Here is a 12,472-nt window from a genome sequence, read left to right as displayed (position 1 = left end):
GCTTACCTGCTATCACTGTGTTGATGCATTCGTAAAGCAATGACATTGCTGATGTGCTGAAAGTATGGACAAACAATGTAATTATTTTCACCATTAATTATGTATTCACTACTTAGTTTATTTAAATGCACATCACACATTCTATCATTACCACAAAAGGTCTACATTCACTTGATGAACTCTCCCTACACTTCATTACTTCATTTAAGAATATATTAGTCTATTAATTATCCCGTAAACCCTCCCTGTAGCCCATAAAATCTCCCTTTATCCCTTAAAATCTGCATGTACTCCATAAACTCTCCCTTTCCTCCATAAACTCGCCCTTTACTCCTTAAACTCTGCCTTTCCTCCATAAACTCTCCCTTTACTCCTTAAACTCTCCCTTTCCTCCATAAACTCTCCCTTTACTCCTTAAACTCTCCCTTTCCTCCATAAACTCTCCCTTTGCTCCATAAATCTCCCATTACTCCTTAAACTCTCCCTTTGCTCCTTAAACTCTCCCTTTACTCCATAACCTCTCCCTTTCCTCTATAAACTCTCCCTTTGCTCCATAAATCTCCCTTTACTCCTTAAACTCTCCCTTTGCTCCAATAACTCTCCCTTTGCTCTATAAACTCTCCATTTCCTCCATAAACTCTCCCTTTACTCCTTAAACTCTCCCTTTGCTCCATAAACTCTCCCTTTGCTCCTTAAATTCTCCCTTTACTCCATGAACTCTCCCTTTACTCCATGAACTCTCCCTTTCCTCCATAAACTCTCCATTTACTCCATAAACTCTCCCTTTGCTCCTTAAACTCTTCCTTTGCTCCTGAAAGTCTCCCTTTGCGCCTTAAACTCTCCCTTTCCTCCATAAACTCTCCCTTTCCTGCATAAACTCTCCATTTACTCCATAAACTCTCCCTTTACTCCATAAACTCTCCCTTTCCTGCATAAACTCTCCCTTTACTCCTTAAACTTTCCCTTTACTCCTTAAACTCTCCCTTTGCTCCTTAAACTCTCCCTTTACTCCATAAACTCTCCCTTTGCTCCAGAAACTACCCCTTTGCTTCATTAAGTCTCCCTTTGCCCCATAAATCTCCCTTTCCTCCGTAAATCTCTCTTTCCTCCATAAACTCTCCCTTTCCTCCATAAATCTCCCTTTACTCAAAAAACTCTCCTTTTGCTCCTTAAACTCTCCCTTTGCTCCATAAATCTCCCATTACTCCTTAAACTCTCCCTTTGCTCCTTAAACTCTCCCTTTACTCCATAAACTCTCCCTTTGCTCCATAAACTCTCCCTTTGCTCCATAAACTTTTGCTTTTCTGCACAAACTACCCCCTTTTTCCATTTCCTCAATTAACATTCCCTTTACTCCACAACCATTCCCTTGCTCCATAAACTCTCCCTTTACTTAATTAACTTTCTATATATCTCACAAACTCTAACTTAACTGCATAAACTCTCCCTTTCATCTATAGCGTCTCCTTTCAATTCTTAACTTCATTTAATAGTATATTAATATGCTCTGTTTATACATTTACTCAGTCCCAATGACCCCCCCCCCCTCCCCTACTTACTCTATAACATCTCATTTTGCTCCATTTACTGCATGAGCTATCCCTTCACTTTATAAACTATCCATTTACCTGACAAACCTTTTTTGTCCAGCTACTGCATGATCTCTCCCTTTACTTGATAAACTATACCTTTACCTTAACTCCATAAAACCATCCATTTACTCCATGAATTCTCCATTTACTACCTAAACTCTCCATTTACTCCATAAAGTCTCAGTTAACTCCATGAATTCTCCTTTTTCTCCATAAACTCTCTGTTAACTCCATAAACTCTCTGTTAACTCCATGAATTCTCCATTTATTCTTAAAACACTCCCTTTACTTCATAAACTCTCTGTATACTCCCTCTATAACCTCTTTGATTACTCCATTAACCATTCATTTACTAAATTGACTCTAACATATTTCAGCAACTCTCTATAATCTAAGTCATATTATAAGCATGCAAGCACAAAATGCTTTTAAATATAAGATGAAATAAAAATTGAGTATGTGAAGAATAACTTGCATTGAAAGTGGAAATCTGCAAATTTACAATTTTGTCATGTGATGACTTACCTATGAATTAGATTTGTTAGCGGCTCTATCAACTTTTTGCCAAGACGAGGTTCTAATGGAGTTAAAGCACCAAACTAAAATGGAGAAAGTGATAAAAAATTAAATGGTTGAAAGATCCTTTTCAATATTTTTGGCAACATGTATTACTTATATTACCTTTAATATTGACTATGGCATCTTGGACGCATGTGTGTATGACATTTCGACAGTTTATGGCACTTTCTGCTTAAACAGCAATCATCAGTGTTAAATAAAGCAAATTTAAGACAACTTAAAAAGATATCTTGCAGAAAAAAAATGTATCCTCAAAACAATTGCTATTGAAAATTTGCTTTCACCATGAATTATTATATCTCACCAGTTTGATAATCTTGATGAGCACCCAGTTGTTGGTGGAAGAAGTCATCAGCTTGAAGAACAAGGGAGCCAGTGCAAGATAGTTTCTCGGATTTTTACGGGCCAGTTCACAAATCACATTCACTGCTGCTGACTGCACACCTTTTATAATCAGAATTAAACATAATTATGTAACCTATAGAAAGAAAATCTCTCATTGGTCCAGACAGCCATTGCTACGCAATATATATCATATTCAGTGCAATTTTCTAGTAATATTTATCTAAATATAGAATGTCATTCTATCTAAGTGACACTCTTATTCAAATTCAATGCATACACATATATATCACATACATTTTGAGTGATAAACCTTCATGAACTTACTAAATTATGCATTTATGGAAAATATTACTGATAACAATATTATAAATTTGTATTTAATAGCTGAAAACGCAAAAATATTTAATGACAGGTGAATGCTAAAAGATTTACTGCAATCTACTATCATCTCATAAGGTAGCAATACCGTGTTTTCTGCACATTTCTTTCAAATTGAACTCGGTATCCTTCATAAGCACCATTGTTATCGACATTTGTTCATTCTTTTTGGTATATTAAAACCATTCTATTAAATGTGTTAAATCTTATTTGGGAGTAATAGTGCATCTTTAATATATTCAATGTTTTTTTCCAGCTTGGTTCCTAGTTTTTTCTTCATATTCTCATTAATTTGCAAATAAAACCGGAACCAATGATTTTAAGTTGTCCAAGTTTAGTTCTAGTAAAACACGAGGCTATAAGAGTTGGCATCTTAAACAAATTGCCATATATTAAAACACTTGTTGATTCGTTTGCCATTAAATATGATCTGATATTCATTGGCAGGATGTGGACTGATATTCACTTCCTGCAAACGAATATCAGATCATATTCAAGGGCTAACTAGTCAATAATTGTATATTGATTACTAACAACCATGCACATTTGAAAAGTGAGAGGCAAATACCTTTCAAAAGTTCTTTAACAATCATATAATATACAGACACTAAGGACAAAATTAATGTTCATTTTCAACACAAAGAAATTTCCATTTTACAGCTCATTAACATAGAAAACACAAACCTGGATCAGCATCTTCTAGTTTCTCCTTTAAGCGTGGAAAAGCAGGCCGGAGTGCCTCGGGAAACTGCAGGAACACCTTATACATGATAAGCACAGCCTTCTTACGTAGGTATGGCTTTGTGGATGTCATCTGAAAAGTAGAGTGAAAGTTCCTTACTTAGGTATTCTATACAATGATTCCTAGGTAGATTGAAGGAGCACTATGTACATCATTAGCACCATTTCACACATGGGTACAGTGTTGGGCTGACTGAATAATTCATAATTTAATATAAGAGATCTGCAGAGTGAAAGCCATTGCTCATCTGTTGTTGTCGTTTTCAATCATACCTGGAGCATAAATCAAAAAGTAAGGGTTTTCAATCATACCAGGGGCATAAATCAACAAGTAAGGGGCATAAATCAACAAGTCAGGGACATAAATCAACAAGTAAGGTCATAAATCAACAATCATTGAAAACAAATCTTGCAATGCTTGTACTAAGTTTCATATGAATATCTTGAATGTTTTTTTGTGTTACGTCCAAGGTTTGAGACATTTGTACAAAAATACCAACAATGACACAAAACTACAGGGTTCTCAATAAGACCCGGCTGCCAGCCAAAACAGACAGTTCAATTTGGTTTAAGCCAATTAGAATTTACCATTTTTAAAAAAAAAAAGGTCATCAAAACATTAGGAAAATGGCAGGTAATAATTTTTTTGAAATGGTTTTTAGCCAAAAGTTATTGAGAACTCTGAGTATATGACAGACAAGCTTAAAATAATGCATAAATATTTATACAAATTAAATAACAAAGGGCTCTCTCCAAAGCTTCAGTTAAACTGTAAAAGGACCAGTATTTCTTTTTTTAATTAAATTCAAGGCCAAAATTAAATTTATTATACAGACTTTCTAGAAAAGCAGAGGTAAAATTGTAACAAATATATTTTTTCAAATGCAATACAAATAAAATTGAAAAAGACCATCCATCCTGACAGGTATAATTCATTTGAACAAATATTACTTCCATCTTTTTATGAAGAAGCTGTACTCAGCTATAACTTATAAAACTACATTTCTATAGGGAAATTAATGAGCAAAGCAGTAATGAATAATGAATAACAACAATGAACATAATAAATACAGGATGACGCACATAACCTGTTATCAAGCCTCGTACAAAACCATCTGTTTCATCCATTAACCCTATTCTTAAGTTATTGAAAGAGGTTTTCTCGTTAGCCAATACTTGCTGTTTTAGCATCAGATATGCATTTGTTCATACGGAGTCCATCAGATAAGATTTCAATAAGTATAAATGGACATCTATAATCAATGGAAAAGAATTCTATTTCTATTCATAATTTACATGTAGTTTGTGGTTTAAGCAATATAACATATATTCAGGGTTCCCAATAAGGTCTGGCTGCCAGCAAAAATGGATGGTTCAAATATTATTTGGTCTTGTTAAATTCCATTGTAAGGTTCTGGGTCCCTTTTTTTATCTTGTAACTTTGTAGCTGTTGTCAATATTGGTTCACTATGTGCCTTTGTAATTTAACTTTGATGTCAGTTTTATTCATTTACTGCAGAACTGTATCCATTGTAACATGTTATTTTACAGGGTATATAATAATAAATATCAAACTACAGTTTACTATGTGTTGTAAATTGCCCATAAATTAAAGGTTATAAAGCGCTCATTGCATAAATTTAATGGTTGGGGTCCCAATAAAATATAAAATATACAGACTTGGAAAACTAATTTTTTAGATGACAAAAAACCCCCACTAAATTACTATACCACCTTTGTGACAACATTGTGGCTGTGATCTCATCGCAATCAGCCTCCACAAAAATACACCCAAGATAGATAAAAGTTTGCGTTGTCTATTAAGTTTTCTACACCTGTGGTCAAAATTAACACAAGCCCACAAGCCCTGCACTGGTAAAATGTCTTCCGGGCTTGCTCAAATTCTGACTTTTATATAGCAGGGCTTGTTCAAAAATCTGATGGCAAGCAATACTATAACAATTCGGGCTTGTTCATCCAAAAGTCTAATTTAGATGACTACAACACAACTACAAACAACGACACACAAAAAGCACCATACCAGGGTCATGATGTCATTGGCCAGGTCACGAGCGAGGTCAGGAGTGATGAAGCATGACAGTCCGTTCAAGGCCACAGCCGCGTCATACAGCCCTTGGCTACTCAGGTCCTATAAACAATTGTTTCATTTTTCATGACAATTACTGTATGAGAAATAAATCATTACAAAAGTTCAAAGTCATAAGGATTATGGTAATAATGGGATCATCTAATAGAAAATCGTACCACAAAATATTGTAAGTTGAAGAAATTTACTTGAATACTAATCAAATCAAGATTTTAACTTGCAAATTAAAATATTCTTAATATTAGAATTGTTTCAAAAAACATTTCTATATTACCAAAAATAAAGTATTCAAAATATTATGGCACCATAATGCGTGCTGATAAGTTGACATCTGTACACTTACAAAAGTATTGAAACTAAAGTATATGATAATAAATAATAACTCAAGCCAAACCTAGTTTAACATATACCCACCTTCCTGATCATGTTTGTTGTGAGCATAAGGACGTCAGTGCCGTCGTGGAAACTTAGGGAAGCTGCCAGGTAACCTATCCTCTGTAATGATCACAGTTGATCATGCAATTATTTGTATTTAAAATATTTGAAAATTCATAAATACAATGACTCAAATGGTATAATTATCATTATCATTAATTTATTATCATTAATTTATCATGACAATAATAAATGGTAAATTAAAACTACTATTCCTAACAGTAACTTGGTATAAACTAAATGTTTTAATAAAATTGCAACTGGTAGTACTGGTATGTGCACTATTTTCCACACATAGTTGCCAAAATAAAATAGAATTCTCTGAATCAAATGCTACACCTGACAGAAGCATGAAGCCATGTGACCAATGCATGGCATATTGTACTGTAGATTTTGACTACTAATATTATCATTAATGGCTTAAGGACTTCTCCCTATCTTGTCTTCAGACTGATCCATGATTTTGAAGAAGAGAAAATTGTATGAATGGTCACTACAGTGAACCAGTCCAACCTTGAATGTGAATTTTGGGGAGCTCATCACTTCAATCACATTGAAAGCAGCCCAACTGATGTCATACCCACACATTTGCAGCTGGAAAATAAAACAAATCGAGTAAACAACATGATGGTGTATGACGTGTCTTAAGATCAGACAGAACAATGTATAACGTCTAATGTATGTATCTCAATGACTTTAACTAATTCAACAACTCATTTCTTATTTTTGATTACTACATGCAGCTAATACACATTTTAACTTGGACATTATTAAATCATTGCATAAAAATATGTAAAAAAACATATAAAATTTAAAACAATTATGGTGTTATATAGTTGAACATGTATATAAGTTTAACCTTATTTAATGCTCCAGATATAGGTTGTAAGAAATCAGTGCATTACATTTTAAAGGCAAAATCATCACATATTCAACAACTATTCACACTTACATATGTGAGTTTATTGACAGCCATTGCCTTGACCGCCACATTTTCCTGCCGCAACTCATTCTTGATCTCATCAAGGCATTCAGCAACATACTTGGACTGCAACATGATAGAAACACAATTAGATATAATCATATAAAGTCTACCCTTAAGCTAAAAAACTATTTTTTTAGGATGAAGCTAGCTAAGCCATAGCCAACAACAGAAATCGTACTGTGACAGAACAAACCATTATTACACAGTCAATTCATACAAAATTATCAGTTTGTCCTTTCCTGAGATACCATTAATATTCTTTGATATTAGTTGGGGCATTGAAAAATTGACATTGAAAACAACCTAGAACTCTTTTTGTTATTTCATGGTACCTAATATATTTATATATGTTCAACCAGACATGAAAATAACATATCGCCTTTAATTAAGCCATAAAGCCAGAAAGAAAAAAAAGTCATTCAAGCAACAAACTTATTTGCATAACAAGGTTGCATGACAAGCACATTTGTTTCAGTCATAAAAAATCTCTGGGGACTTCCCAGTTCTAACAGAAGCCGAAAAAAGGTTTATGAATGCTTACTGTTTCTATGACACACTCAATTTCCCTTGTCTTGACATTTCCATTTTATTATGATTAAAATAGATCAATATCTCATTCGCAGTCAGATTCTGATGTAGTAATATCTGCTAATAAAGGTAGGATTAGTTACAAGAATTGCTGCAGATTTGAGCTGGTAGTATTGCAATATTAACTGCCAGTACTAAATTGTCATTTACAATGTACTACAGAATATTGTGTACTACAGAATATTGTATGACTATAATATTAGGTAAATTCATGTACATTGCTTTGGCACACAATTCTATATGCCTTTAGTTTAAATATATATTGTATTGTAACATACTTTATACATTAAAAACAATATATTCACACAGACATTTACAGTATGAACATGAATTGAAATGGATGGGAACCAAAGCAGAAACTTATATAGTGTTGCTCAGTCTCCATATGTTTTGTAGAATTACACTTTAAACCATGACCACCATCAAGTATTGTAGGATACATGCAGATGTTTACATCAATCAATGATGGGATTTACAGCAGTCTGATTAATCCAAAATTGCTATATACATCTACTTTCTTTTTAGCAAATAATTTACATTTGATTATGATGTAACCTGTACTAAAATGATTTTTAACAACAAGAAAAATAGGCTTTACTGCATCCGGATTTCTGCAACCATAAATTATACCAATACCATATAAGGAATCAACACAATATGCTTTTAAAAAAATAAAAGGGTGATAACTATAATGTGACTTGAACAATTATGGCTGGTTATCAAACTTGTCCAAGATATTATGCACATACACATTCTGACCAAACCATGGTGACAACCTGACAAATGCTTCTTAAGTTTTTGATTGAACAACATCATGGTCTAGACGCCGCCGCCTGCCCTATGCCCTTATGCGCCACAGCTGGTACTTACTACTATAAAGTGTCCTATTCTATGAACTTTTTTTCAGCCATATAGAACAAAGTTATGAGAAATAACTGAAAATAATAAAAATAAAAACCCAAGAAACAGAACATGAAATTAAAGAGTTCCAGTATACATTCCAAATCCACCTTGCTGTTTGAAAATTCTTAAATGAGTTCTCTCAAACTGAAAGGTTTAACATCTGCAACTATTTTTTCTAAAATGTGTTCAAATTGAGTTATATTACTATGTACAATTATGCTCAAACATAAAACAGTTACAGACAGATATTTATGTGTATCTGACAGAAATTCAAGTCTAAAATCTTTCAATTTTGAAAAGTGATAAAAGGGCCAAATAATATAATTGTATGGTCAGCATACATGTGATAATTTCTTGGGTCGATTCCGGGACACTCGTCGTTATGTCAACGCACACTAGGGGGGTTCGGGGGCATGCCCCCCCGGATTTTTTTTTAAATGGGGAACGTCTGTGGTGCATTCCATAGCATATCTGGGGCTATTTTAGTCGTTTTTAACGTCGGGAAAATGTACCTATTTTGACTGTCAAGACGTATTTTTTACCTGACATGGTTGTTTTTTTTTCTGCATTTTCTTGAAAAAATAAAACCACCAGATATTTTCCCAGGCTTTAAATGAAGTGCTAACCAGGAGGATATGCAGTCTACTTTCGGTTTCATCAAAACAGGAAATAAACAACTATACGGGCACCTGTTTTCCCGCGCTTTTGAGAACATGCGTTACGAAATATTTATTTTTTCATCACATTTAAAACGTTTGCAATTAATGACACACAATATTTTCCAGACAATAAAGAAGATTTTTCAGTCGATGAGCTTTTTTCCGTTTGGAGATGCATATAATTTTGATAGAGACGTGTCAACAATCAGCTGTATAAAGCGATCACGTGACTTACCATGGTCACGTGATTAAAGCACTCTATATAACCGTCTGTAAACCCCATATCGTCAGTTTTATTTCGGCGTAAAAATACGTAAAAATACACACGATAGTTCGGAAACGGTCAAAACACTAAAATTCCTTGTTTTCCGTGTTTTAATTTTGTTTTTTTTACTCATTTTGTCACTTTCTTTGAACTTACCTTCATGCTCGTTTGTTGGTAAAATGTGTGAAAAATATCAATTCATCAATTAAAAGCTATCATTCATAAGACCAAACAAATCCATATGAAAACAATGAATTAGTATACAAGAACCCTCCCCCACTCGTTAAGCACAACAATAGGCCGATAGATCAATTATCGGGTGATTGACGATGACCTCGACGACACACGTACCAATTAACGGATTAGTGTCAACATGTCCTGTGTTTTACGACCAGTGTCCCGGACAGGCAAAATAGCTGACTTACAATGGTAAAATTAAGATAATCGATTCCGATTCCGAGATTTTTTTTTTCGTTTTTTTTTTTATGACTTTCCGGGACAAACATGCACCCTCCGTGACTCCGTGACAGAGATACAATTTCCGGGACAATCCCGGACGTCCGGGACGTTATCACATGTATGATGGTCAGGGTTACATCTTGTCCAAAAAAAGGACTAAAATAATGGTCGTTTCTGGGCTTAATACATAGATAGGGTCTGGAAACTTGAACCACTTGAGAAGTATTTTTATTTAAGTCCTAGCGATATTGGATCCTATAAATCATAAGAGAGACCCTTTTAGTGTCGGTTTTACAGCATAAGTTACTATGATTTTTAACAGTTTTCCCTCCAACACCAATAAGAGTATACTTTTTTCTAACCACTAGGCAGGGTGCTTACCTCAAGAAACTGTGCTCATTTGCAAAGCAAACAACAGAAAGAGAAAGGCATTTAACAGTGGGATTAAATGAGCTGTTGCAACTTGTGAACAGTGATGATTTTGGGACTTGGTCATAAATTGTGTATCCTTATTGTATTTGATATTCAAATTCATTGACACTTAAGGAAGTAGTAATTATCATTTTCAATATGCTTAGATGTTTGTATCAATTTTCTAACAGGCTTTTAATCAAATTTTTATCATTAACCAGAACCATTCAGTACAGTATATAGCAAAGACAGTTTGAAACTTGTTCATATAAGTTGTAATGAAGGACACTAATACTTCATAGTTCATTGTAACTATATGGAAAATTGAGTTTAGTAATGTAAAGTAAATATACTAAATCATAAAGCTGAAGAATTGGATAAATTTCATAATCAATTTGAAATGGGCAATCATAATTGGACGTTTTCATGCATTTTATCAACCTTTTGTTACCGGAAATCCCAGCCCGTAATTTCACCTTAAATTGCATGAGAAATCTACATACAAAGCAGTTTAAATGTAGTAAATATTATACTTAAAAACTCCCTTCAGGTAGCATGCTGAGAAATTATGTAGCATTCAGATAATTCACAGTTATATTTTCAGTGTCATTCGTACAAAACCAACCTCCATCCATCCTTTCCATTTAAAATAACTAACTTTATTGAAATGTGTTTGGATATCAGCTGAAATGTGCTGCGCATTGGTTAGCGCACTCGCTTTTCGCCTAGGTGACCCGGTTCAATTCCCAGCATGGGTACTTTTAAGTTTGGTTTCGGTTCATTAAGTTGGACTAGTGACTTTTCTCTGGGTACTTCTGATTCCCCCACAATACAAGACCACACTCTTGTGTAACATTTTTGCAATGAGAGTGATTTAATTAAATACATCAGTGATCGAAATTAACACAAGCCCTCAAGCCCTGCACTGGTAAAATGTCTTCCAGGCTTGCTCAAATTCTAAATTTTTATAACAAGCTTGTTAAAAATCTTTATTTCAAGCAATAATATAAGAATTCTGGCTTGTTCATCCTCAAGTCTAATTTCGATGACTGATACATGATATTAATATTGAAATATCTTGTTTCACAACCATTGTAAAATAAATAAGTTTTAAGTAACTAATCGTGTTGCAGGCGTGAGTCGGTTGCAAATAAAATATATTTACCAATAACAAAAATGACTAAAAAAATAGTACAAACAGTTTGTGTATTGTTGTATTTTTGGTACAATATAAAAATGGAAATAAAATAAGATTCCAATTCACTTGCGACGCAAAATTGGTAATGTAGGGTCTATTCTCCTGTTATCAAAATTCTATTCGAATGACACCTCACAATCCACGTAAGACTTCACATCACTTTATGGAACATGGAATATAACCACCCACTCACTTCGTTTTCCTTATGATTTCGGATTCCGCGAACAAGGTCTTGCAAATTTTTATCTAGAACCCTCTCTAGCTGTCCTTTTACTTTGCTCAAAGCCATTGCTGAATCTGAAACGAATTATTTATTCAAACAAGACCATGTTATTGAAATAACTGTCAAAATCTGGAAGATATTTCGCCGACAGTCCTCACTGTTTATTTTTAGAAATCCAACATGGCTTCCGCCATTGATCATGTGACATGTTGACGTGTTATCAGCTTCCAAGCTTTCAAAAAAGCTAGCAATTGTCCATTGAAATATGTGGCGTACTTCGTGTTGACATTTTATTTAAAAATGACCATCGAAGTGTAACCATACAGTAATTACTAGAAGTTGTATTTGTGTGTAAATACACCGCTGGTCAATCGCCATAGACTAAACACTCTTCGTAACATTGCTCGCCTATTTGTAAAAGGTTACGGTTTCTAGGTCTTCAAAGCTGCACTCTCACAGACTGTGCGTTTTGACATTTTTTTCTTGGGACTAGCAAATTTTTACAAAAATGCATGGAAACCAGTTGTATTAGACTGCTGACAAAAAATTAGATCGCATATTTTTATATTTAAGTTCAAAAATTGATGTTTTATACATTTTTGTT

General features: G+C 33.9%; 1 protein-coding gene across 3 annotated transcripts in view; it reads right to left on the bottom strand.

Annotated features, from left to right (window-relative positions):
• LOC128214379 (AP-3 complex subunit delta-1-like) overlaps nt 1-12,052 on the bottom strand; it is a 40,614-nt gene extending 28,562 nt beyond the window's left edge. For all 3 annotated transcript variants that reach the window (XM_052920804.1, XM_052920805.1, XM_052920806.1), the window contains exons 1-9: nt 11,839-12,052; nt 7,130-7,225; nt 6,691-6,771; nt 6,157-6,237; nt 5,677-5,784; nt 3,579-3,708; nt 2,476-2,615; nt 2,118-2,191; nt 7-56 (exon numbers count right to left, since the gene is read on the bottom strand). In XM_052920804.1, coding sequence (XP_052776764.1) covers nt 7-56; nt 2,118-2,191; nt 2,476-2,615; nt 3,579-3,708; nt 5,677-5,784; nt 6,157-6,237; nt 6,691-6,771; nt 7,130-7,225; nt 11,839-11,934 — 856 coding nt within the window. In that variant the 5' untranslated portion in view covers nt 11,935-12,052. The remainder of the gene's footprint in view (nt 1-6; nt 57-2,117; nt 2,192-2,475; nt 2,616-3,578; nt 3,709-5,676; nt 5,785-6,156; nt 6,238-6,690; nt 6,772-7,129; nt 7,226-11,838) is intronic.
• Between the last annotated feature and the right edge of the window lie 420 nt (nt 12,053-12,472).

This window comes from Mya arenaria, chromosome 13 (assembly GCF_026914265.1).
Source record: "Mya arenaria isolate MELC-2E11 chromosome 13, ASM2691426v1".
In the NCBI taxonomy this organism is placed as follows: domain Eukaryota; kingdom Metazoa; phylum Mollusca; class Bivalvia; order Myida; family Myidae; genus Mya; species Mya arenaria.
Note: the sequence above shows the minus strand (reverse complement) of the source record. Positions and strands in the feature narration are given on the sequence as shown.